The sequence below is a fragment of the Annulohypoxylon truncatum genome, assembly GCF_022578515.1.
Source record: "Annulohypoxylon truncatum strain CBS 140777 unplaced genomic scaffold F4807scaffold_32, whole genome shotgun sequence".
In the NCBI taxonomy this organism is placed as follows: Eukaryota; Fungi; Ascomycota; class Sordariomycetes; order Xylariales; family Hypoxylaceae; genus Annulohypoxylon; species Annulohypoxylon truncatum.
This window is the reverse complement of record NW_025953818.1, coordinates 90853-117123: the sequence shown is the minus strand read 5'-3', so window position 1 is coordinate 117123 and position 26271 is coordinate 90853. Positions and strand designations below refer to the sequence as shown.

The 26271-nt window shown below is 49.3% G+C and overlaps 6 protein-coding genes across 6 annotated transcripts; 2 read left to right on the top strand and 4 right to left on the bottom strand.

Moving 5' to 3' along the window:
- Positions 1-40: 40 nt before the first annotated feature.
- Positions 41-2181, top strand: F4807DRAFT_220358 (Metallo-dependent phosphatase). The gene has a single exon (XM_047994051.1). The coding sequence runs from the start codon at positions 462-464 to the stop codon at positions 1908-1910; it is 1449 nt and encodes a 482-aa protein (XP_047851203.1). The 5' UTR covers positions 41-461; the 3' UTR covers positions 1911-2181.
- A 272-nt stretch (positions 2182-2453) lies between these two features.
- Positions 2454-3942, bottom strand: F4807DRAFT_463370 (transaldolase-like protein; the record flags this gene model as incomplete). Its single annotated transcript, XM_048001971.1, has 6 exons — positions 2454-2690; positions 2747-3130; positions 3199-3482; positions 3614-3625; positions 3689-3707; positions 3904-3942. The coding sequence occupies 6 exons, from the start codon at positions 3940-3942 to the stop codon at positions 2454-2456; spliced, it is 975 nt and encodes a 324-aa protein (XP_047851202.1).
- Positions 3943-5228: 1286 nt separating this feature from the next.
- F4807DRAFT_220208 (uncharacterized protein) lies at positions 5229-8335 on the bottom strand. The gene has a single exon (XM_047994048.1). It carries the CDS (start codon positions 8193-8195, stop codon positions 5547-5549), a length of 2649 nt encoding a protein of 882 aa, XP_047851201.1. The 5' UTR covers positions 8196-8335; the 3' UTR covers positions 5229-5546.
- A 1447-nt stretch (positions 8336-9782) lies between these two features.
- Positions 9783-11027, bottom strand: F4807DRAFT_437879 (superoxide dismutase). The gene is made up of 5 exons (XM_047999078.1): positions 10913-11027; positions 10386-10565; positions 10165-10316; positions 10014-10110; positions 9783-9954 (listed from the first exon to the last, which is right to left on the bottom strand). Exons 1-5 carry the CDS (start codon positions 10923-10925, stop codon positions 9932-9934), a joined length of 465 nt encoding a protein of 154 aa, XP_047851200.1. The 5' UTR covers positions 10926-11027; the 3' UTR covers positions 9783-9931.
- A 3882-nt stretch (positions 11028-14909) lies between these two features.
- Positions 14910-20716, top strand: F4807DRAFT_220155 (CNH domain-containing protein). The gene is made up of 3 exons (XM_047994047.1): positions 14910-18841; positions 18889-19557; positions 19612-20716. The coding sequence occupies exons 1-3, from the start codon at positions 15209-15211 to the stop codon at positions 20587-20589; spliced, it is 5280 nt and encodes a 1759-aa protein (XP_047851199.1). The 5' UTR covers positions 14910-15208; the 3' UTR covers positions 20590-20716.
- Positions 20717-21388: 672 nt separating this feature from the next.
- F4807DRAFT_463366 (plasma-membrane proton-e) lies at positions 21389-25020 on the bottom strand (the record flags this gene model as incomplete). The annotated part of the gene is made up of 7 exons (XM_048001970.1): positions 21389-21471; positions 21545-22265; positions 22375-22520; positions 22596-23367; positions 23424-24092; positions 24186-24409; positions 24489-25020. 7 exons carry the CDS (start codon positions 25018-25020, stop codon positions 21389-21391), a joined length of 3147 nt encoding a protein of 1048 aa, XP_047851198.1.
- Positions 25021-26271: the final 1251 nt, after the last annotated feature.

The following is a 26271-nucleotide window of genomic DNA, read 5'->3' as shown; positions in this document are numbered from 1 at the left end:
AGTTACTCATTTATCCCATTACACAATCACTATGCAATTATCCGGATATCATACGGACGCATTGCATCCGATAAAGAACTACCTACTACGCATTAGCTCGGCCTTGGCGAAAATTCGAGACTCGCATATGACGAAACTTTGAAAGTTTTATTCTCGTCCATTCGCCTCTCCACCAAGCTTAAAAACATAGCACATATTATGACGATGTGTGCGACTACCTAGTATAACTCCATGGCTGGATTCACATCTAGTATATTAGTAGGTCCTCGTCGGGGATTTCGAATATCAAAGAGTTCACCTCCTTAGCCTTCGCCACAGCTTGAATCATCATCATCGCTCCGTGAACACACTTGAAGTGTAGTCTAGAAAAGTCCATTGGAATCTGAAAAGGTATCCGATAGTCCCAGCACGAGAAAAGTAGCGGTACCGTCGTCGTACCTATCACCCCCAATTCCCAATCAATGGGCCATCTCGACCCTCCACCGCCCCGAACCCAGCGGCGGAACCTGCTCCAGCGACGCCACCTCGTAGGAACCAGCATCCTCCTCACCCTCGCCGTCCTCGTCCTCCTCTGCTACACGCGCTCCTCACCAACCTCCCTCTCCGCCTCTCTCTCCCTCCCACCAAACCCCTTCGCACCAATGGCGCACCCCGACTCAGCCCTCCCCTCGCTCACACACCCACGCCTCCTAGCCGACCTCCCCTCCTCCGCGCTCCCCAAGCCCGACAAGCCGGGCCGCCTCATCGTGATCGGCGACGTGCACGGCCAGCTGTCCGCGCTCGACGCGCTCCTCGCGAAGACCGGGTACGACGCCGCGCGCGGCGACCGCGTCGTGTTCGCGGGAGACATGGTGAACAAGGGGCCCGACAGCGCCGGCGTGGTGAGCCGCGCCATGGAGATCGGCGCGTACGCCGTGCGCGGGAACCACGAGGACCGCGTGCTGCGGGCGTGGAGGAAGATGCATAGGAAGGGTGGAAAGGGTGGGCGGAAGCATGCGACGAGGGAGACGGAGACAGAGATGGAGAGGCGGGCGGAGGAGGAAAGTAGTTCGGGAGAGGAGGCGGAAGGGGAAGAAGAAGAAGTCTCCAAGTCCTCGGCCCTCGACCGCTCTACTGCCGCCACCCTGACCACCGCGCAAGTCGCCTGGCTCGCGAAGCTGCCCGTGATCCTGCGCGTCGGCACCGTAGCCCCTCGCTACGGCGACGTGATCGTCGTGCACGCGGGCCTAGTCCCAGGCGTCCCACTCGAAGAACAAGACCCGTGGGCCGTCATGAACATGCGGACCCTAATCTCGCGCCCGCGCTCGCACTCCGCCTCTTCCCCTTCCCCCGACTCAAACTCGGCTACAAACCCCGACGCGCCATCCCTCGAATCACTCTCCCTTTCAACCTCGCGAAAACACGCGCCCTTCAAACCGAGCGAGGGCCGCGAAGGCCGGCCGTGGGCCAAGGTGTGGAACGAGGCGCAGAAGGAGGACGCGAGGACCGAGAAGGAGGGCAAGGGCAAGGGCAAGAATAAGGACAAGGAGGAAAAGGGCCGCCGGACGACGGTGATTTACGGCCACGACGCCAAGGTCGGGCTCAGCATACGGCGGTACGCGTTCGGGCTAGACAGCAGCTGCGTCAAGGGCGGCGATCTGACAGCGCTCGTGTTCGAGTCCGTCTCCGCCTCAACCTCAACTCCTACGTCCGATCCGGTCTACACGGATCAAGACAGCGGCAGCGACGAGGATGAGGACGAGGACGTACGCGAACAAGCGAAGAAAAACGGCATAACGCACCGGATCGTCAGCGTGCCTTGCGAGGACGGGACGGACGACGGAAAAGGGGGGAAGGGAGAAAAGAAGAAAGATGAGAGCAAGCATAAGGATAAGGGGAAAGATGAGAAGAAGCATAAAGACCATAAATAATAGAGGTAGGAATAATTATAATATTTGCCTAGTTTTGAGCAATCAGGGGTTTTGGGGGTTTGGCGATTAGAACGCGTTTAGATGGATGAAAACATTGAATGGTGCATTGTGGTTTTTCTATCACACCTGAGGACATTTTATGTATATACCCAAGTACATACGGGGATTGCATAGCGATTGGGGTTTTCCATTTCTGCTAAGGAGTATACTGTCTACATACATTACCAACATTACAAGTGGGAGCATCCATGGATTTGACAGCATCCGACAGGAAGGGAATCATACACAAACTTGGTCTATTCATGTTCTGTAAAGGCGTCATAGATCAATCATAAACATTCGCCGGCTCTAATTTTATTTTACTATGGACACCCAGTAGAACATGCCAACCTTTATGCTCTACCAAGATCCTTTACAATTGATGTCCCAATGATAACCCGGAAACGAAGAGGCTCAAAACTCATGCATTCTAGAGACTCTCAAGCAAACAGCCAGTTACTCGATGCACAATGACTCCCGCTCCCCTTTTATCGGCATCTCAATTTATGCCGAGATCTTCTTCTTGATGATGTCCTTTAGGGTGACGGCGTCAGCGGCGAATTTGCTAATACCCTCACGTAGCTTTTCAACAGCCATTTGCTCCTCGTTGAAGTCGAATCGGAAGAGGGACTCGTCGCTGATATATGACTTCTTGGAGATGTCAAGGGAGGAGGCACCAGAGGCGTCGAGCTTCTTGGGGACAGCTGCGGTCGAGTTCAACAGCTCCTCAAGTAGGTTGGGCTGTGACATCTAGTTAGTTCATTCTACTAGAATAGGATCGAGATTAAAGGACGTACGGAGATGGTTAGGTAATCACAGCCAGCTAATTCGGTAATCTCGCCAGTGTTTCGGAAAGAAGCACCCATAACGATAGTCTTGTAGCCGAACTTCTTGTAGTAGTTGAAGATAGCCTGGACGGACTTGACACCGGGGTCTTCCTCCTTGGCGTAATCCTTCTTAGTCGCGGCCTTGTACCAGTCAAGGATACGGCCGACGAAGGGGGAGATCAGGAAAGCACCAGCCTCAGCGGCGGCAATTGCCTGTACGAGCGAGAACATGAGAGTCAGGTTGCAGTTAATGCCGTGGTCACGCTGTAAGATCTCGGCGGCCTTGATACCCTCCCATGTCGAGGCGATCTTGATCAGAATGCGGTCCTTGGAGATACCTTGCTCCTTGTAAAGCTATATAATTGTCACATTAGCAAACTTAAATAAGATATACCAATCTCAGTTTATAAACAAGCACATACCTCAATGATGTGAAGGGCCTTCTCAACCGAAGCCTTGGTGTCGAAGGAGAAACGGGCGTCAACCTCAGTCGAGACCTTGCCGGGAATGATCTTTAGAATTTCCTTGCCAAACTCAACTAGGAGTCTGTCAAGAGCGGCGTCAACTTGGCTATCAAGATCACCACCCTTTCCCTTAGCATATTCGACAGCAGAGTCGATCAGCTTGGCGTATTCGGGCTTCTTAGACGCGGCAAGGATGAGAGAAGGGTTGGTGGTGGCATCTTGCGGCTTGTACTTTCCGATGGCTGATATTCTTATTAGTATTCATCACTGGGCGCTAAGAAGAGGCAAAACAGGGTCGCAAATGAGACGAATTGGCTCAATTGTCGTCGACCCGAGGTTGCCAGTCTGGCTTTGAAATGCGGGATATACTGACTTGCAAAGTCACCTGAAGGAATATTCGGTCAGCGCCGCATTCATTTATTCGACAATGGGTTTAACTATAGCTTACCAGAGTCACAAACAACGACCTAGTTTAGAAAAAAGTAGATGTTAGCAATCGTTGAAAACGTTGTGAAGTTATTGTGTATTGGGTGTAGTTCGCTATGTTTTGTCTGGCATATTTCCTCAGCGACATAGGAGACGACCGAACTCGTCCGACAAAAGTCCCAAAGCTCACGATATGGAGGGGCAAAGTTGGTTGAGGGGTAAAATAAAGGAACTCACCGTGCCAGTGGCCTTGAGCTGGTCGAGAGCACTTGACATTTTGTTCTTGTGGTATCAGGAAATTCGGTAATATAAATGTAGAATTAATGAATCTAGAGGGACAAGCAACAGAGGGCAGCTCGTCTGAAAATATAGTTGTAGAGACTTAAGTGTTTGAGGTTGAAGGTAGTGGATTGTTGGGGAAAACGGTCTATTATTTAGTATTATATCGGATTTGCCTATGATGGCGATGGCGGGGCAATTTCAATGGAACAAGCGTCATATGTCCCACAGTACCATGGGGTACTCAGCAAACAGCCCACTCGCACACTCGCATATACTCGCTTATAGTCACTTGCATGTACCCTCCCGTACCCGCACACTAACACCATTATAGTGGAAGCACCTGATTTCCGTAGATTTGATTTTTCTTTCCTCTTCGATCTAAAGCTAGCAACAATTTAGTGCCCCTGCTCCTTGCCGTCCGTCGTCAGCCACCAGGCAACTTACACCCGGTCCTATCGCAGTGGCGTTGTAAAAGTCAAGTTGATAATTCAACCATCACTCATCATATGGTATCATATGCCCGTAAGAAAGTGTGTACTTGAGTTATTGAGTTATCTTATGTCTAATAAAGGCAAACACATAGACATCTCATCTCAGCAATGATCTCAGGTTTCCTCAATATCACTTAATATTTCTCAAGTATCGTGAATATTATTATGTACCGAAGAAACGTATAGGTTACGTATGTATTACTGTGAGCCTCAGAATGGCAACGTAGGGGTCGCGGGGTCGGCAGGGCCTTACTCAGCCAACCAAGTTGACATATCGACTTCTACGACCCCTCCACGTGGGGGTTTCATTGACCACTGGCACAATTCCGTCTGTTTGATACCCTCTACCAAGACAAGTTTTACGACAACAAGTGCCTCACGATACGCAGAGCATCTTTTTGATATACATATTTGCTGCTCAAACTTAATAATATGTCCTATCGGCCCGGACAAATCATCACGTTGTAGGTAAATATACAGCTATACTTATCCTCACCCGTTGCTTTCCCGAGTTTCCGGGTTTTGGAATCCGGCCATTTTCACGCGATCCCTCTTTTTGCCCCGGAACCGATTCGCTTTTATAAATTTAAATTCCTATCCATTCTAGATCCTTGGCAAATCTTGCGAGCGTCTTTACTTCATCACCGAACATCGGCGTTCCCCGTTTCGCTAGCGGATTAAGGAAGGGAATTCACTTCATGTAAGCAACCATCCGGGTAGCCAAAGGGATTTCCAATGATTACGCGAATTCTCGTAGGAAGATGGGACCTACATACACCGTCCTAGATGACTGCCCCTATAAAACTTAAATGGTTTCGCTACCTATCATATTAGTAGACGAAGTCGCAAATGAGGTCACAAACAATTCTAAAAATGTGAAGCAAGTTATTCTGGAAGTAATACTAAATATCTGTCCCATGCTTTTACTCTCCACTAAGATAGGCTGTGACTTATGTACCTATCTAAAGTGATATCGCAAACCACGATGCAGCCTTTTTTTTTGTCTTCCCCATGCAATGCAAATATATGCCAACATGATTTTAGACAACAGTCTATAAAACGGAAGTTGTACGCAGGAGAGGTGAAATGAGCCGTACTGAGATTGTTTTAGTCCTCGGTGATATCACCGTACTCCCACATACCCAAGCGGTCAGCCTTGGCCTGAGCCTCCACCTCGCGCAACTTCTTCAGTACCTCCTCCGAAGCTCGTCCGCGTTCCCATGCCTTCAGCTTCTTGGGAACCAAGGCATGGCCGTTAGCCACGACATCTTTGTTGATCGAGTCGACGAACGTGCTGCCGGATTTCTTCTCGTCAAAAAGGGTGATATAACTCAAGCCCTCCTTCGTGTCCACGAAGTCGAAGCTGGCCACCAGCGACCTGCCGTCAGTGGCCTCGGCAATGTAGTTCAGCGCGTCATTGAAATAGTCAGGGGCGGTGGGAAGTTGGATGAAAGAGAGCACCGCATCTGTGGCCTGGCCCTTGAGCTTCTGCGTCGTGAACTGCGGCTGGTCTAATGGTCGGAGGTTGGACCACGGGATCTTCTCGCTATTGCCGTAGTCGATGTAAAGGACCTCGGCAATTTTAGCCGCCCTGTCGTTCGATCGGACTCGCGCACGATACCATTGGCCGTCGGCGGAGAACTTGGCCGCTACAAATTCGCCTGCCTTCGGAGGGTTGGCGAGAGGCTTGTTGTTCTTCGAGTCAAGGTGGAATTTCTTGAACTCATTCATTAGGATTTCTAAAGCAGAGGTGCCCTTGCCAACCTCCTGGATCTTGAGCTTTCCATTTGAATCGATATTGGTGACGACAACCTCCCGGTAGTCAGCAGCCTTCTTGTCTGTAGGGGCAGCATCTTTCGATGGTTCGACGTCAACGACCTCTTCTTCGCCTTCTTCCTCTTGTGACGGGTCCCAATCGTGCCACATGCCTTTGCGCCCTTCCTTAGCACGCTTCTCGGCGGCCAAAAGCTCATTAGCATTGCCTGCCTTCTCTGCCGAGTATTGGTGGACAGATGCGAGGCCTTCTTCGACTAGGATCTTGGCGAAGCTTTCACGGTTGATGTAAAGGTCTCCGATAAACCCGCCAACCTTATCAATATCGTGAACATCGATCTCACAATCACGCTGGTTACACCGACGGTTGGCAAGATCAAGCGCTTCTTGCCCGAATGGTTCCCCTTTTTCTTGAGGTAGTCGAGGTGCTCGGGGAGCACGAACACCAGCAAGAACCATCGTAAGCTTAACTCCTTCTCGGGGAATGAGGATGGTGAATCGAGAACCAGCCTTGCAGAAATCGACAATCGCAGGTACCTTCTTCTGGCGTGACAGGGTAGAAAGTTGGATCTTGGCCTTCTGCACCGATTCCGAGACATCGACGTATGTTCTTGCCTTTGACGGTTTTCCAGACCACATACCTTTCTTCTCTTCCTTCGCTTTTTCCTGGGCTGCAAGTAGCTCATCGTAATTCGGGGCTCTATCGGTGTCGTCCTTGCGATGTCGAATCACAGAACACCAGCCGTCTTGAACCAGCAGGAGGTTGATATTCTTCCCCTTTTCGGTTACTGTGGCCACATCGCGAGCTTCGAAGTCGTCACTAGCAGGTCGGTGTCCGTCTATAGATACTTTTACGTGCTTACCAATAAGCTTCTTTCGGAGGTATTCCTTTGCTTCTTCTCTGAAAGGAGCTTCGGAGGGTTCGTTGGTTCTAGGACCTCGAACACTGCTAAGGTTGATCCGCTTTTCGGCACCATTCTTCGTCCGAACGAATATCGCATCCGCTCCCTGAATCTTGGAGACAATCATGTCAGATGAGCTGCCGCCTTCAGCCTTCGCCACATGGTCTTTGTGCAGGCGTAGTTTGGCTCCCTGGGCCTTCTTCTCAGCTGCTCTCAGAGCAGCCATCTTTGGCCCGAGAAGAGTAGAGTGAAAGTCGTTGCACCTCGCCAACCCTTCAGCGAGCAGGAACTCCGCAATACTTCCGCGAGGGTGCAGAATGGCAGCGATGAGCTGTCCTTGCGGGCTAGTACCGACTATTTCGGCCTTAACATCACGCTGAAGCAATCTCTGCTCGACGAATTGTCGTGCTTCATTTCCAAATTCCTCGGCAGGTTGCGTCTGACCGGTAGACTGGTTGACCCTTTCCGTAGTCGGCGTGCGAATACCAGCAACGAGAGTCATAACCTGCAAGTGCTTATTATCGGACAACTTTAGGCGCATAAGTAGTCGGTCGCCACTCAGGACACGCTCGACAACTGCGTCAACCGCCTTGCCCTTCCACTCGTTGATATCTAGGGCACTTATATCATTCTGGACATCAATCATTCCACCAGTGCCTTCCCAAAGTCCTTTGCCCTCGCTCTTAGATTCTGCCTCTAGCGAGCGAAGAGTTTCAAGACGTTGGAGGACTTCTTCGGATTCTTCTTTCCGGCCCGCATCTTCTCTGACTTTCAGCCAGCCAGCTTTGACCAGATCGTCAGGCAGTTGAGTTCCATCTTTGAGCTGAGCAACACCATAATCTCGGCCAGACGTAGGGATCGTGTAAAGAATGGTGCATTGAACAACCTTGCCAACAACCAGCTTTCTTAGGTAATCCCGAGATTGGAAAGCGAACGGTTCGTCACCCTCTCTTCTGAGATGTGGGCCGGTGACGAAAGCTAGAGAGAAAATACGCTCCGCATTCGGGTTGTTTTGGCTAGTCAATACCAATGTGTCACCGCTAAGGACAGATTTCACATTAGCAAAGAATTGTTTCGCCATGTTGCTGATGGCGAGATGACCAAGATGAAGACGACAAAGAGTAGCAGGAACGAATTCCGGAAATCTGTCCCAGTGGTTAGTAAATCGATGCAGTGTTCTTCTGGCTTGGTTTCTCCCATTGGTAGGATGGTTGGAAATTCATGTTGTTAAATATTCAATGCAAAATAGATGTACAAATGGCTATTGAGAAATATGGCAAAGAATATGACAATGTTAAGAGACATGAGAAATTCTAGCCTATAGTGATGGATGAGGTGATCATAGTATGATTCACATCTTTTCATGAGGGAATAGTGCTATGATGTTTCAACACAGGCGTGACTGTGCAACATTCAACATCCATAACATGATAAGACGATGTCTTTCTCGCGGCTCTGGATTTCTGTGATAGACTGGGACGTAATATTATCATTGATAAGATTGTGATAACTTTGGAACTGAGAAGTAGGCGCGTATTGCCTGGGTCCATAATGTCCGGAATAAGTGAATACCTAGTATCTCTTAACATGGGTAGACCGTCTTCATGCTTCCTCCCGCCTGTTCATGCAGGCCGGCGATGACAAACTTAGCTTGTAGCAAAGCGGGAAAGCAACAGCCTCGGAATGTGTTACTCGGCAAGTTACATGATCAGAGTAAATGTGCCGACAAGTGCCATGCATTTATTTCATGTTTCTTTCTTGCTTGGTCCATCTTGGATCTTTGTTATATCACAAGTAGGGGCATAGGTGAGAGCTTGGGATGAAAGAGAGAATATCCGTAGAAGCCAGATTTAAATATGGGTAATGAAAATGTTGTTGTACTTACCAAAACAAGTTTGACAAGGGAATATGCTCTCCACGGAAGGAAAAAGATTTAGAGGGTTTAGGTCGGGAGTTAGGTGGGATGGAAGAAGCCAATGCTTTAGGAGACGTTGACCTGAAGCTCAAAATGTAAATGTATGTCGTGTGCGCTTTCGATTTTGACAACTTTCACCAACTTGTGGGGAAGGCCAAGCCTTGACTCGTGGAGAGCTTGGGGGTAATTCGAGCTTCACTTCAGGGGTTCCCCCTTTAAGCGAGCGGATTGGTAAGGCGCTATGGTACCAAGATAGCCTGTGCCCACCCAGCTGTTACGATGAATTGGAGATCTAAAAAACGGGACAGCGCCTTCCTTCCCCTCCATCTGCCCCTCCTTTGTCTGAGAATGTGAGCGGGGTACTTACTGGCCTTGACAAACTTTGCACTTCTCTAGGTTTAATAGTGTAGATAGAAAAGGGATCTACGATAACCTAGTACCGGTAGCAATGAAGGATGCTAAAAATAGAAAGCGTCATAGCTCTAAGTTAACAACTTAGAGAGGGACGTGAGCTATCCTGTTAGGTAGGAGGCTAAGGGACTCGTCCAATATCTATGGATGTTTGCTAGTATTCTATAACCAGCATTTAGCTACCTATCTGGAACTACCTATGGAGGGGTAATGGACGAAGGTTTCAGGCTTCACATCCATATATCCACTACCATACATACTAGGTACTAATGGATGTATGCATTGGATACTCTATGGCTATATCTACGGTTATAGGCCAGTCTGAATTAGTCGAATACTATGAGTATGAGATCTCAGTCTCAGAAAAAGGTGTTTAAATGCCACGGAATTTATTTCGAAGAGCTAGCTAGGTATGACCAATTACATGACGTTTGAACTTGTTCAACGAAGCTAAATTTCATCCCTAAGCCTTCTTCTCATCCAGTATAAATTTAGCTGGAGATGCCAATAACGCCTAATTTTTTGTCAGTTACCATGCCAATAACAATGTCAATCGGGGTTGAAATAGCTTACCGCAGGCAGGGCGGGCACCAGCATTGCCGGTCTTCAGACTCTCCTCGTTGCCACCCTTGCCAAGGTCGTCGGTACCAGCGTGAGAGACGACGGTTCGCTTTGCCTTGAGTTAGCAGATTTATCAGAACATGAAGATATTTAGATCACTTACGCCGATGATGCTCTCGGGTCCGATCAGCTTGATAAGGGAGTCCTGAACGGAACCCTTAGCATTGCCTTGAGCATCAGTGGTGATGTTGCCTAGGTCTCCAACGTGGCGGGTCTCGGCGGTCCGGTCGCCGTGAGTCTTGCCATGGGGGTTGACTATGTCCAATATCAGTCATCATACTCTCGGTCAAGCCTCGCCAGAATTTGTTCCAAACCATCACATACAGTGGGGGCCGGCGGATGTGCAGCCGTTGGTGTTGTCACCGAACGTGTGAATGTGGAAGCCACGTTGAGCGTTAGGGTCGTGGCCGGTAATGTCCCACGAGACAGTGGTAGGGTCGGACTCAGAGGCTTGCTCGAAGGTGACGGTTCCAGTGACCTTGGAGTCACCCCGGATGACAGCAACTATAGGGAAATTGTTGTTAGCATTGACTCAGACTATCAACTACCTTCACAGATGGCTGGTTTGAACTGGGCTGAAATGAAAAAGATACGGCAGGGGTCTCGGCAAGTAGATCTGACAGAGAATTCCCCAATTGGAAGATTATGATCCCAACTGTCTGGTTTGACTTTCGTTAGGCCGTTCCCTGGCGTGTCCAACAAGGTGTCCATCCTGACATCCCGTCGCAGCCTTGGTGTACAGCAGGGACTACTAGTCGACGAAATGCGCGCAATCGTGCTCATGCAGCCATTCTAAATCCGGAAATGATGGAATTGAAGGTAGTTTAAATAACGGAGACTATCCGACGTACCTGCTTTGACCATTTTGACTACTTTTGTCTTGTTTCTGGGTTGTTAAAGCTAGAGTTCTAGTAGAAGTGCTCAATGTTGATCTGGGTAATGGGATGGCTTTCGATTTTTTAGGAGAGGGGGAGAAGAAGAGGGGGAGCCTTCTCCTATGTTCTTTCTAATTTGTACTAATGAGGAGAGGGGAGGATCTCGGGAAGCGATGCCTAAGCCGGCTATCCTTACCTTGCACCTTCCACCATTAACAATACCTTACATAAACCGTTTCACCAGGTAAGAGTGCCTTCTTCCATTCTACCTAACACTTCCCTCGATACTTGCTTAGAGTGCTAAGTAATACACGCAATCGCGCTATATTGAGAGGCTAAGGGCAGCTAGGGAGATACCTCTTTTACTGTCAAGGTGGGGGTGCTATAAAGAAATGCCCCGCTTCACGTCGTCGTTGCCGTCATAACTGGTTGACTTGTGCTTACAAATGATATCATCCTTCCATCACAAGCTCGGCCTTTACTATTGGATTCGGACTTTACCCTGGTTCCACTACAGCTGCAGAGCGAAGACGGAGCACGGAGTTGGAGCTAAGATATTGCGCAATCAAGAATTTTGCCCTTTTTTCTCCATCTTGGCTTCCTCGGGATGGGGGATGTTCTATGAGTGGAAGTACTCATTGAGTTTAAGAATCGAGATGGCGTTTCGATATCGTTTGTCGAATTTTTGATGGATTGACTTCTAACCGACCATTATGCGTTACTAACTACGGATACGTCTAGGGTCACATACATATAAAGGTGCGCATCGTATACGTCGGGTAACGACGTGGGATCTTGATCGGAGTCGCCGCGGACTGCTGTCCTATCCGCACGTAACGGAAAAGTCGCCCCGCCCCGCCTCGTTTGAGTAACGTCAAGATGTGCATTGTGATAAATGCTTCGAAGATGGGACGAAGTAGGTCGATAAAGAAGAGTTGAGTTGAGATGAGATGCATCGTATGAGTATCTAGGCCGATGAAACACAAATGAGGCATCGCTTAGAGACAGCACTTTAAAACAACTGTCTATAGCAAGTATTCAAGTGCAAGTGCAAAAGACCCGAGAAAAGCTCATTTAAGTGTACAAGAACGAGGTATGCCTCCAGGCTAGTAAACAGCTGCTTAACTCGACCCCTCGATTTCCAAGTTAACAGTGGTGGTATTACATGAAGGGTATCTTTTGTCCATCAAACACCTATCCAGTGAGCTTTTTAAACCTTGCTTGCGACATCAAATATAAACAATCCTGGCAATAAGCATTGGGTTGTGAAGCTATAGGCGGTTTCAATATTTGCATCCTGCTTATATGGGTGCATCTTATGTTACCGATTCCGTAACCTTTGCGGAATACAAAAGGGTTGCAGTACTTAAAGCTGCCGCGTAATGAAACTAGGACAAGCCTAGAAGAACCTCAGACCGAGGGCTGTGGTGACACGTGATGAAGCAAAAGAGTTCTCAATTCCGGATCCGCCTTATTGCGGCTCGGGCTTACGTTGCTAGATACCTAGTGCACACGTGCTATGCGGCCACTGCTACGTATGTGAAGGCGAAGCTCTTCGAAAGAAATAAGTGACGTAGAGACCGCGATTTGTACGATTCGATAGCCGTGGCACCTGGGAACGATGTTCTAGACCGCGGGAACCCCAATACATCTTACGTCGTATCGCCTGTCATGACTGCGAGGTTGGGGCGCGAACGGCTATGATGACTGCCTTAGTGACTACCTCAACACGCGGGTTTGGATGACTATGGGGGGCGCCATGACGACATTATGGATGGCATTATGGATGTTTCACTGCCTTCGAATACTCTCTGCGGTGCGACGCCGCAGCCGTCATGCACTTCAGAGGCTAAGTTTATCGACGTTATATTATACATATCGCATGTTTCGAAGTTTTCCAGAATAGGGGCGAAAAAAGAGGGTTTAAGCTAGGTACATAGTAAACTTCCAAGTGAAAGTCTTCGCAATTTAAGGTGATGTGGACCGCTCGGCACATTCAACCGGTTGATCGTCCGGTTGCGAGTGGAAACTTAAATTGGACTGGACCTCGTTATTTAGATAAATTTAGATCACCCGTTCAGCCCTATGGCGGGTTTCAACTTTCAATAACTGTCTTAGGGCCTTAGGGGATAAGTATAACGTCTAGGCTTAGCTTAAAACATACCTCCGATACCCCCTACTCGGCATCGGCCAATATCCCTTTCGGATGCGTATGTGCTATGGTATGAAGGGATGGCAAGCCGTTACGGGGTGTAGCACAGGTTCGTAATTGTATATGGAGAATATCTTGGCGGCGGAAAGACATGTTCGACATTCGGCGGGCAAGACGTGGCCGCATGTTACTGGAAGTCGATACAGCCGGTTGCGTGACATTATCGACTCGGATGTTAAAAATGTTACGTTATTTACCTAGGACTTGGTGTTGCAGATGCCCAGGTTAAAGAAAACACCTAGTTGAGTTAAGGCCATGCATTCGATAATAGTCCTGACTCCCCAACTTACATACCTGGTAGCGGTGATACGGCACTATTCGTATAAGCAGCCAATGATCCTGTAAGCAGAAACTAGAGAGATGTGAATTTCGCACCGGCGAGACTGCTACTTTTGCCTAAGAGATAAGATATTTTCCATTCAGCAATACCTGTTCTGTTGGTAGCAATGCTAGCAATTCGTGAATTAGAAGGGTGGAGGGTATTCGCAAGGTAGAGCGACGATCTTACCTTTAAGTCATGTTGATGTAGCGTTCAGTCATTTGGCGAGAGTCCAAACGCCAGCACTACCAACCAGCTACAGTATTAAATACACTCATAGTGCATAATGGGTCATCATCCACGTGGGTGGCCTGTAAAATTACAATCGATATTGACTGTTTTGTAATTCCAATGTCGAGTTCGAGCGAAACTGACCTCGTTTATATGATCGATAACCATGACTGTAAAGGAATCAAATGTTGGAATTGGTCGCCGAAGCTATTTGTTTCAAAAGCAAACCTTGCAGCAGCTGGTATTAGAAACGATTCAAATAAGCATGTGGCTCTTGTGGTTGCTGAAGGATTGTGATAAGTATCGCCAAATAAGGAACGCACTGTGACAGGGTAGGACGTGATGTTAATTGGACCTCTGATTTGTCAACAGATAACTCTTCCTATCTTGCGGCAGTGTGTAAACCCAATTCTTTTCAGTCCACAATTTCCTAGAGAGAAAGAGTCATGTAACAACTAGAAGATTATTCACATCAAGAAAAACAGTAAATGGGAGGCCAATATGTAGGTAAGTTATGGCGATGCACAGCCTTCTTATAAGCCCCTCTACTCTGGTGTGAAAGGTGTGGCTTGGCCTTTACATTCGTACCTAGTACGTCCTGTGGTAGCACTGGACCTGCCGTTGTTATTGCAGATACTGGAGTGCTTGGTACATCATTACACCACCGGACCACGCTCTTACCGGGGAGGGTCACTTCCCAAAAAAGCCGTGGGAGACCCTGGAAGAAAAAAGTGCCAAAAGCCAACAGCTGGAGAAGCAGGCCCCAATCCTTTCCAATTCAGCCCAGCCCACTTTACCATCTGCACCTGCTGCACTTACTTCGACCACTTCGACCTAAACCTAACTGCCCCATCCCCAATCTTCCATGAACCGTCAAACGCCCATCCGCTCACTTCCTACAACACTACCTAACTACAACACACTACACGTCTATATGCTTGCGCACAGAATGGGTAATATTTATCTTGACAATTCTTAATTTCTAGTCGCGCACATCCTACCGACTCAATCCGAGTCACGTTCAGCCTGTATTGTTATAATCCCATTTCTTCTAACCGTCTCGGCACATCGTCAAGTCCGGTTTCTCTAGCACCCACTCTGCCACCCTGCCACCTTACTCTCACGTAGTAGGTACCTCTTTTTAGGTAGCTAAGGTTTTACGACATTTACGGGTCGACCTTTGACTTTTTACCTTCAATTTTGTGACGTGCGACAAACCAACCATCACAGACAACGTCTTATCGTTTCATTCACTAGCCACGGTGTGCCGTTCAGATGCTTTCCATTTGCACCGTCTAGCGTCTTTCGAATTCCCCGAAGACGAACTTTGATTTAGGCTTCTTCTAAGACTGGGGCTTATGAGGATGCACGCTGTCAAATTCGGGCCACAATAGAGTTCCAACCTATTAACGCTCATCAATGCGACATCGCCGTTGACGTACTTGTTGGTACCCGAGATACCCTACTCTAGAGCCAGCCTTTGCGCAGCGACCTCCTTGCGCCGCTCAACATGTCCTTTCGAGATAATGACCAGCGCCGGTACGGCCATGTCCCCCCGGTACAATACCCTGTTGCGAATCGGTCTTCGCAAGACCAGGCAGCATACCCGCACCGGCAGCCAAGCTTCAACAATGGTGATGATTCTGGCGCTTTCGCCTCGACCGCTACTCGCCCAAGTTACCAGCCAACGTTGAATACTGCAGTCGCAGGTCTCGGTAGTCGTGATGAGCTGTTTCTAGCCAGTCCAAGTGATCCTAACAGATCCAACTATGGCAATTCAAGTGTCGCCATGGCTGGATACCAACATCAGTATCAGCCTCAGACGCCTCCTACGCCGTCGACGTACAATCCTCAAGCCTTCGCTCGATCTCAGTCAACCACAGTACCCTATCTCCCGCACCCATCACACAGGTGGCAGCAGCCAAATGCGACGGCTGCTGCTCCGTATAGTCCTACTACAGCAACGCCTAGCAGTTTTGCACCCGCTCCCTACAATCCCGCCGCATATTCTGGCTCGGCAGTACCTCAGCGCCAGTCAACCTACGCCGGTTATACCAACTACAATAGCCAGTCTTATGGTTCGCCGCCGTTGAACCAGTCACCCTATTTCCAAGCCCAACCTACATATTCTTCCGGCGCCGCTCAGCAGAGGCAATCATCCACTACACCGACCACCTACGGTGCTAGTTATGAGCAGACAACCTATAGCTTGCCATACTCGTCTGGCACAAGCAGCGCGGCTTCGAATCATACTACCAGTTATGATTCTACGCAGTTACAATTTGGTGCGAGCTATTCGACCGATGCTAGGACCCCGCCGGCTACATTTTATTCTTCCGACTCATCTACGTCTGACCAGGCGCCGTATCCAACTCATTCGCAGATCCCCGTAGGTCCGAATTACTCCGCTAGCGACCCGCATTCGTTTTTGAATCGTGCATCGAGATCGAACTCGGCGGTATCACCTTTGCCATCTCCTCCGGCGCATTCGCAGCTAGTGACTGGTTTGACGCGGCATCCGACGAACGCGCCATTGCCGAGCCGGCCGGTCGATGATACAGAAGACCGGTATGCTCGTAACGGAGCCCTAGCGTCCGAGATATCACCAGAATATTCCGCGCAGGATAGTATCATACACGATATCGAAGCCGAGCTTGGGAGGAATGGTTCACGGCCAACGGGGTTCGACCAACGTAACGGCGCTCTGCCCGACGGAGATTTACAAAATCTCCGGAGGCTGACGTCCAATGCGAGCTATCATTCGACCGCGACGACGCTCACCAACCAGGAGGAACCCTCCGGGGTAAATCGATACTCTTCGAATGCGTCGACTTTAAACAGAAATCATTCGACTAATCCGTATGCATACGAAGACTATGATGGTGATGAGAGCGACCCCGAGGGCGCAGCCGGGGCTTGGGCCCTACAGCAAGCTGAAGAGGACGATCGCCGATTTAGTACAGTTGGTGGACCGCTACCATACTTCAGCCAACCAGAGGCTTCCGCACAACCTACTCTGGCAACCCATAAAGAGGAGCCGAGCAGCGATAGCGACTATGCTGGGATGGATCTTGGACTCGCGGGCGGTGGCTACGCAGGAAACCTAACGTATGACAACAATCTTGGATCCCCTCCGATTTCTGACATAACACCTGGGGAAATTCAAGTCTTACCAAGTCGTAGCAACCACACATCGCAAAGGAGCCATGGAAGTAACAGATATCCAGCCTTCGAACAGGCTGACGTGGATTATGAGGGCACTGGCGGCTTACAGCAACCAACTGCGCATCGTCTAAGTTTCGATGAAGGAGACGAGCGTGTTTCTATCCATTCGAGGCAGAGCGGTAGCGAGTCTCCCAAAGACGACTACCCGGATATGTTCTACCACCCCGGCCTCTCCAATAGACCTCTCCCGGCCATTCCTGCCGGCTCGGACAGCAGTTCTATGTTGTCGACCCAATCACCGAGCGGACAGGGTCAGCATGGACATTCCCTCAGTGTAGATTCACGCTCATACTCTGGGCCGGACGCCCAATATGGCCAGAACGCGCAGCAGCTGCAAGTTGAAAGATCTATATCGTTATCTAGCCATAGTACTTCCCCTCTGGTTCAGCCTCCGGGTAGATCTAAGACCGATGCTGCTGAGGAACGGAATGCGCGGTTGAGGCACATGAGGCAGCAACAACAATTAGCAGCTCAGCAAGGATTGCCGTACGAGGGTTACGAGACAGGGACAGCATCATCGATAAATTATGATGTAATAACGTTACCTAGCGGCCGGCGACGAAAATTCCAGCCAGAGAAATTGACTGTAGTTGACGTTCGTTCCTGTGCGGAACCGTGGGCTTTGAGCGGTATCGCTAAATGGATTCGCGAGATGGCCGATGGTGAACCCGACTTGAAGAGGAAGACTCTCGAAGATGGCCTTGTCAGGCTGTTCTGCTTGAAGGTTCCTACGATGAACGTTGCGGATGCTGAGGCGCTTAGTAGCCAGGTTGCGGACTCGATGTTAGAGGCTGGCATTCTTGTTCCCGAAGAAGAGTGGCTCAAGTTTGGACCCGGTTCCATCACTGGTGTGATATGGCAGCTGACCGGCTCTGGCTGCTACGCACCGAAATTACACGAATACGACGACGACGAAACTGGGCACGAGTTGTTCGCGCGTTGCTATTCTCATCATTGCACTAGGACTCTGAAGAAAGCGAACTTGGACGACTTCATGTCCAATGACGTCAAAACAGTCGACTGGGCGACGTTCTACCACATGACTAAGGAGAGCACCGAAGGCAAGGCTAAGAAGGAAGTCTCGCGGCAAAATGTCCTTCACGAGATCGTTACATCGGAAGAAGTATACATGGATCGCCTCGACGTTCTTCGCGTCTTGTATCGAGACCGCCTCCTTCAGTCTCAACCTAGGATCATTGCTGAGGGTCGGATCGATAAGTTCGTTAGCAATGTATTTGGTAAGGTCGACGCAGTCCAGCAGGTTAACATGGATCATTTGCTGGCCCAATTGAAATACCGACAAAAAGAACAGGGCCCCTGGATCGTGGGCTTTAGCGACATCTTCAGAGAATGGGTTCGAAAGGCCAGGGGTGCTTACGTCGATTACGCTTCCGCCTTCCCCTATGCGCGGTATCAGGTGAAGAGAGAAGCAGACAGAAATTTCTTGTTCAGGCAATTTCTTGACGATAACCGAGCACATCCTCGATCGCAACGTCTCGACTGGACCAGCTATCTGAAAGATCCTATCACACGTCTGCAGAGATATTCTCTTCTCCTAGAGACGGTACTGAAACATATGGTACATGATAGCGAAGAAAAGGCAAATCTCAAGCGAGCTATTGAAGAAGTCAAATCGATGACCCTCGAGTGCGATGCGAAAGTCGATGAAATGCAAAAGAAGGTGACGATGATCGAACTAGATCAGATGCTTGTTCTCCGACCAGGCTTCCATGCCGACCTTCACTTGGACCACCTTGGTCGAGAACTTATCCTCCAGGGCGATCTCCAGCGGATGGGTTCGAAGGGCGTGCGGTGGGTAGATACGCATGCTCTATTGTTCGATCATTACTTGATCCTCGCCAAACTAGTTGTGTCAAGAGATGGCAGGCAGGACAAGAAATACGACGTATCCAAAGAAGTCAGTATCCCACCCTCGTCACGATCGTCATTTACTAACTTTCTTAGCCTATTCCTATGCCTTTGCTGTTCCTCGAAAGCAGTCAAGATGACCCTATCTCCAAGCAGAAGGGTATCGCAACCCCGTTGACTAGAGCAGCAAATCCGACCATAGATACCAAGCTTAACAAAGTAGTGTCGAACGGTACCGAACGACCCGGTTTAGATCATGCAGCTACCAGCTCATCCGTCGGCTCGGCGGCGGTCACTAGATTGGCTACTACTAATTCGGCGGATAGCGAGGGGAGAATCCTCTATCCTTTCCGTATCAAGCATCTAGGGCACGAAGTTTACACCCTATTCGCCCCGTCAGCCCAAGCACGTCAGGACTGGTGCGACAGGATTATCGAGGCCAAGACGCGACACGCCAAGGCCTTGCATGCTCAGAATGCGGAACCGTTTAAATTGCGCGTCATGGCTGACAGCGCTTTTGCTTATGACCCAGTAGCTGCCATCGGCAAGTATGTAGGAGGTGTGCACATTCGTGGGACTCCCCTTGATAGAGCCATTCGGGAGGTGGAAAAAGCGTGCGGATCAGGTCGCGGTCCTCCGCCGATCTCTAGAGCCGGAGTTAACTGTGCTACCGGTTTCTCTGCGTTCGGCAAGAATATGGTCGCAGTTGGTACGGACATGGGCGTTTGTGTATCAGAGGCCAGTGATCAAAGGGGCTGGAATAAGGTAATGACATCTACCTACTCATGTTTTTGTGCCACTTACTCACCCTTTTCTTAGACTGTTGCGTCGAGCCGGGTTACGCAGATCGCGGTGCTCGAAGAATTTTCCGTCGTCCTGGTATTGTCCGAGAGAAATCTTATTTCTTATCCTCTCGATGTGGTGTCGCCCCCCTCTAACTTTCCAGCCCCCTCGAACGATAACCCCCGCCGTTCTCCTCAACGCCTAGCTAAAGATGTATCATTCTTCGCAACGGCCCGTATGAAGGACCGGATGCTAGTATTTTACAAGAAGAAGGAAAATCTGCACAGCACTTTCAAGGTGCTTGAGCCCGTTTTCCAAAAGGCAACGGAGAAGAAATCTCGTCTATTCGGTGGTAGCAGAAAGGCTGGAGTAGGGGTGACCGAGAGCTTCCGAGATTACGACGAGTTCTTTTTCCCTACGGAATGTTACTCGCTTAACATTTTTCACACATACATCGCCGTCTCGACGGCCAGAGGCTTCGAGCTATTGACACTAGACAAGAAAATACCCATGTCCATACCCGATGTGAGGCAGCCCGCGATTGCTAATATTGCAAATCGCATCAAGGAACAGCGACCACTCGGCATGTTCCGTCTGAACGACCAAGAGTTCCTTTTGACTTACGAAGACTGCGCTGTCTACGTGGATAAATATGGCGACGTTAGCCGTAGCGTCATCATGGAATACTCCGGAAAGCAGAAGAAGGCAAGGGGTGCGACAATGTATGGCCAATACCTCTTGCTCTTCAACGAAGATTATGTAGAGGTGCGCAATGCCGAGAACGGTCGGTTACGCCAGATCATCGCTGGAAGAGATGTGAGGGTTCTCGATTACGGTGTTCGAGGGCCCACGGGAGGCTTTTCGAGTGCAAATGGACAAACCATGAACCTCACTCCTGTCGATAACGGACTCGACTCGAAGGGCACCGTCAAGATCTGCATGGCGCATCCAGAAGTTGCAGGCCAACAGATCGTCCTGGAGATGCTGCTAAATAGCGGACACATGGAAAAATAAGAGATTACGAGTAGTACGCATTAGGAACGATCGAACGACGATCAGTCATCATTACTTTCAAATCGATTACTTTAGAGGTCTCTAGGGCAAAGGAAAGGCTGCATATTTGTTTCTAAGGCACGTACCTACGCATGGAAAACGCTTCAAACGGATATCCGACCAGATTATACCCCAACTATCAACTACTAGAAGGTCTTGTTTTAATGGTAGGAGCTTATTATAACGACGGAACGGGGCATATTTCCTGGACGAGATGAATTTGCATAACAGGCATGGGCGTTTTACGTGTGGCCTAGGGCTTCTTGAAGTAAACTATTCTCGGATTGCCAGTTGGTGCTCTTCTCTTTCGCCGCGTGGAGGAGACGAGGCGAGACAAAATAGGATGGATACGATACTGTTGTCTTTGGCGATAGGTGTCATGTAGGCGCGGTTGATATCAATTCATAGTATACCCTTTTTCGATGCATAATATTTATTGTCGTATATGCTTAATTAGCCGAACTTGTGTGAGCATTCTACGTTTGGTTATTACCTAATAGTCATGGTGTTGCTGGCGATTCTGCTCTCATTCATGCTTCAAGTAGTCGGAGTAAGAATTATCATTTATTATTCTTGGTGTTGAAGAGATGACTGTCCACAGTGCTACAGCTTGAAACATCTGACAACTCCTTTTTCAAAGTAGATGACGATATGAACAAAGCTACGCCAATCAACATTACCTCTTCCCATCTAAACCCGCCCCCCGAATTCCTATCAGGTGGAAACAATAACCACTTATCCTCATTATCATCATTCCACACTAAATATCCTCTTCATCAGCAGCCGTCTTCTCCACGATAAAGTACTTATCACGGCCTGTCTTCGGGTCCGGCTCATGCTCGACTACGTAAAAAGCGTCAGTTAGTTCAACCATTGCCATTACCATTACCATGGCCATGAATTCACCCAAACTTACCAGCAAGCTTGTTAAGGTGCCCGATGATATTCTCGATCTGGGTATCCTTCTTATTGCGGTCCTTGCGGCCGAGGTTGTTGATCCAGGAGAAGCTGTTGAGGGCGAGGTAGACGATGGCGATGAAGATCATGACGCCGATGCTGTAGGCCCAGACGACGACGACGGTGACGATGTCGGTCCACCCGTTGCGCGAGTCGTGGAAGGAGGTCGGCGGCGTCGTCTGCATGACGCCGCCGCCGCTGCCGGACAGCCAGCCGAAGAGGGCGAAGATGGTGGCCAGCGCGTCGACGCCCAGGATCGCGCCGACGAGCTGCCACGACGGCCACGTGCGCCCGCCGCGCGTCACGAAGATCAGCCAGTTCTCCGTCAGCGCGACTTCGAGGAACAGGACTTCCTGTATGGACCCGAAGCGCTGGACCACGCCGCCGTTGGCGAGGAACATGGTGCCCCGGATGATCCAGGTGCCGGCCGCGAGGAGGGAGCCTAGGATCACGCTGATGACCCAGATCTTCTTCAGCTGCCATTCCACCGGCCGCGGCTCCACGTGGGCGTTGTCGTATGCGACTGCTACCGTTGCCAGGTCGGCGAACAGCGCGATGAAGACGATGAGGTCCGGACGAATGGTTTCGTTGATGATGACCATTGACGTCGTTAGGTAAATCTCAAGGTGGAGACAAAGGGCGATACGGTATTGCACGTAGGCTTTCATCCGTTGGAAGATCTGTTTTCTAAGTTAGCATGATAAATGAATAAAGCGCGTCCTACCCCTTTCGAAGGATGGCCCTAATCGACTCATCGACAGAGATACTTTCGAGGAGAGAGATGTATACCTGGCGAGCAGTCTTAATCGACAAGATAATGGTGCTAAGGCCTGGTGCCAAGAATACAATATCCGCGGCAGCTTGCGCAGCTTCAGATGAACCCTCAACCGCAATTCCACAGTCAGCCTTTTTGAGAGACGGCGCATCGTTAACACCTGTGAGAGATTTCATAATTAGCAAGCCGCCACTTCAGTCATATTTCAAGGTCAGACAACTCAAAAAACACTGACCATCGCCCGTCATTGCTGTTAGTGAGCCGCGCTGCTGTAGCATCTCAACAACTTGATACTTGTGTTCCGGAAACACCTCGGCGAACCCGTCAGCCCGCTGCACAAGATCATGCTGAACAGTACCCGTCAAGCCGCTATGTATCAATCTCTCGGAGTTATACACCTTAGTGCCTAGTCCTAGCATCTTGCAAGTTTCTTTTGCTATGGCGATCGCATCGCCAGTCAGCATCTTCACAGGCACACCAAGATGCGACGCTTCGATGATTGTCTGTGCCGTATCTTCGCGAGGTGGATCGAACATGGACAGCAGTCCCAGCAAGACCCACGGCCCGTCGTTTTTCTTGTACGCCACACCCAGGGAGCGGAAACCCCGTAGAGCAAACTCCCTGGCTTTTTGGTTGTACATAGTACGAATTTCTTCGCTGACATTCGCGAGGTTCACAATGGCGCGCGGAGCCCCTTTTGCGCAGACATAGCGATCGTCTCCCAGATGGCATTCTGTCGTGATTCGCTTGGAGACAGGGTCGAATGGAGTGAACTTGTCTGTCACCCAGCCTTGTCGAAGTATCTCGCGTGCTTTCGGATAGCGCTTAAGCGTCGTAATCGTTACCTTATCTATTGGATCCAACGATGCAATATTGTGAGAGCTTGCCAGGGCTGCGACGGCCATCATCCAGTTTACATCTTGACCTTCGGCGACAAACGGCTCCCTAATGCTCAGTTTGTTGGCTGTTAGAGTGCCAGTCTTATCAGAACAAAGCACATTAACGCCCTGTTAAATAGTTGAGTAAGCGATCTACGTATGTGACAAGATTTAGGGTGACATACTGCCAAGGACTCGATAGCCGTAAGCTTTTGGACAATAGCCTTTTGCTTCGCTAGATACGCAGCACCAACGGCGAGTGTCGTCGTAGTCACTACAGGAAGACCCACAGGGACTCCAATGATCAGTAATACCAACGTGTAGTGCAGAAGATTCTGCACGTTAGGTTCTGCGATCCTGAGATGATGGAAGAAGCCGCCAATCCATACAACAAGGACCCAGAACATGACGAGCACCAGCAACGAGGTTCCAATGCTGTCCATCACGGCTTTGAAATGACCTTGGTCTTTAGCCCCTTGGACTAAAGATGCAGTTCGTCCGACGAAAGAGTACTTAGCGGATGTAGTCATGATAGCGAAAGCTTTCCCTCGCTTACACCCAGTTGTGTAATACAAAACGTCGCCCATGTATTTGTCCACGGCAAGCGATTCTCCGGTGATGGCTGATTGATCGCAAGCCACGAGGGGTTCACCATAATGAATTGACTCATCGTCGTCGTCTTCTTCGGTCTTCTCCTGATCCTTCGCCTTTTGATTTCCGTTTTTAGTTTCCTCCTCGTCGCCAAATTTGTCTTCGTTTCTCAATTCTTTGAATTGATCGAAGTCATGAGGTCTACTATAGTCGCAGATCAACTGGGCATCACCTGGAACAGTTTGTCCTTCTTGAATGATGATCTGTGTTTGGTAAGCACTGATGTTCTCTTCATACTTTCAACTGGTTTCGATGGGTAGGTAGATATCCAACCGGAAAAAGCATCTAACACTTACAATATCTCCAGGAACCAATTCTCTAGCTAGGATCTGTTCTTCTCTGCCATTGCGCACAACATGGGCTCTCATGGCAATGTCGCCCTTCAAACTGGCTACCACATCTGCTGCTTGCTTTTCCTGGTAAAAGCCGACAAATGCATTAAGGCAAAGAATGCCGATAATGACGCCGAAGTCTATCCAGTCTCCTAGGCCAACGGCCAGTAACGCCGCGATTTCCATAACTAAATCACTTATCAGGACAAATTTCGACGGTCTTTGATACATGGGCTGGCATGCAGTGCTAGCGAGGATTTTGCTCACCGTAAAGGATAGGTCCTTGAAAATAACTGAGAACCTTGGCGAACATGTTCTCTTTTTCAGCCATCAACTCGTTCCAACCAAACCGTCTACGCCGTTCATCCACTTGGGCATTAGTTAACCCGTCACGGATATCGGTTTCGAGCCATGAGTCTGGCGGCTTGCCGATTTCGGTAGGTTGGGGTTCATCCTCTAACTCGCCGTCTCTAGACTTCCAGAACTGCCACCACTTTGGTTGCTTGCGTCTTCTACTAATACCACTTGCGAGACTCGCTCTACGCTCGACATCGAAGGTTGTAATGAATCGATCAAGGGCTTCATATTCGTTCAGGTCTGAGCTCTTGGCCGGTACTTTCATACGAAACTCTCCAAATTTTATGTGATCGCTGCTCTGATCGCCGCCGGGCTCGGCAACTCGACTGTCGTCATGCTGTTCATCCGTATAGTTCGCCCCGTTAGAGTGGCTGGCTCCCTGAGCTTCAACATCGTCTTCGGCGGGGCCGCCGTGCTCCTTTGGGTGAGACAGGAAGTCCATGGCTCGCGATCTAGCAGCGAGAGAGAGTTGCCTATGTTCCTGCTTCCTCCGGCAAGTTGTATCTCATAGATGTCTCAAGCCTAGATGAGAATCAGGGGTATTCTCTATATTAGAGCTCGTGAAAATCCCGCAGCGGAAAAACAAAGAACCTTTCACAGATTTACATCCGCACCACCTGCTATATCCACAAGATTTGATAGATCCAACCGTAATACGGACGACTTCCTAACTAGCTGTATAGATAGACTTTCAACTCAGGCAAGCACCTTGTTGAGAGTAATAGTATCAGCTGTTAAGCGCGCCTATTTCTCCGGGAAGAAGCCTGCGGGATGAAAATGCCAAGGAAAAAGCTGCTGCTTTGTTTCGCTGCTCGTGTCTCTTAGCACAAAGGGGTAAGAGAAAGGAACCAGCAATGATAGCAAGGAGCGACGTCAGCTCGGCGAAAGCTGAGAATATCAGTGCCATTATTGGTGGAAGGGCGAGCCGAGATATCCTTGAAGGTTTGCTCATAATTACGTAGAAGGCTGGCATTGGGCTGGCCGGTATTTGCTTCTAGGACCATTCGGGCGGGAGTGGTGAAGTCGAGACGACGCAACCATTGCGATGTGATTTGCTCACCGTCCATCCCCGCAGCCAGGTCCGGCCAAGTCGGGCAAAGCCATTGGATCTTCTGCGGGTGCCCTGTCAGCCGCCTGCTTAACGGTCTATTCCCATAGTATTCCACGTGCAGAATCCATGTATGCGCCTTAGTAATATCTACAAATTCTGGAACAAGCGGGAGTCCCCTCACCCAAGCAGCTTGATAGACTCAACCACGGGATGCAGTGCATGATGCAGGCCATACTTGGAAACTTGAATCGATCGATCGCACATGTCACATACACGCGTATCAAGGAAAGCTGATGATTAATAAACCGCATTTGTAAATTGAAGGTGTATTTAGTCATTAGGTTATGTTGATGTCGGGTAAATCGTATTTTACATTCTGGCGATTTTTGTTAGCGAAGGGCCGAAGGCACAGACACAAATGACTGTTCATATTACGTAGTGTCTAGATGAGAGAACGCCGTTCTACCAACACGGGTTTATATAGATGATTGGTTTTCTCGGTAAACAATGTTGTCTTGGAATAAAACTGAGATGGAAATTGTCAAAGTCAAATTGAATCCGAGACTTCGATTACACAATACAGTTACACGCATTCAATTACCTAATCCCCCTTTTACCAACTCTTCATTTATTATATCATAT

Bases quoted from the DNA above. Each gene is read 5' to 3' on its own strand.
- F4807DRAFT_220155 (XM_047994047.1), top strand. From the start codon at position 15,209: ATGTCCTTTCGAGATAATGACCAGCGCCGGTACGGCCATGTCCCCCCG. The intron at 18,842-18,888 runs GTCAGTATCCCA...TAACTTTCTTAG, and splicing joins AATACGACGTATCCAAAGAA to CCTATTCCTATGCCTTTGCT. The intron at 19,558-19,611 runs GTAATGACATCT...CCCTTTTCTTAG, and splicing joins ATCAAAGGGGCTGGAATAAG to ACTGTTGCGTCGAGCCGGGT.
- F4807DRAFT_220208 (XM_047994048.1), bottom strand. From the start codon at position 8,195: ATGGCGAAACAATTCTTTGCTAATGTGAAATCTGTCCTTAGCGGTGAC.
- F4807DRAFT_220358 (XM_047994051.1), top strand. From the start codon at position 462: ATGGGCCATCTCGACCCTCCACCGCCCCGAACCCAGCGGCGGAACCTG.
- F4807DRAFT_437879 (XM_047999078.1), bottom strand. The intron at 10,317-10,385 runs GTATGTGATGGT...TATTGGACATAG, and splicing joins CACATCCGCCGGCCCCCACT to TCAACCCCCATGGCAAGACT. The intron at 10,111-10,164 runs GTAAGTGATCTA...CTCAAGGCAAAG, and splicing joins GACCCGAGAGCATCATCGGC to CGAACCGTCGTCTCTCACGC.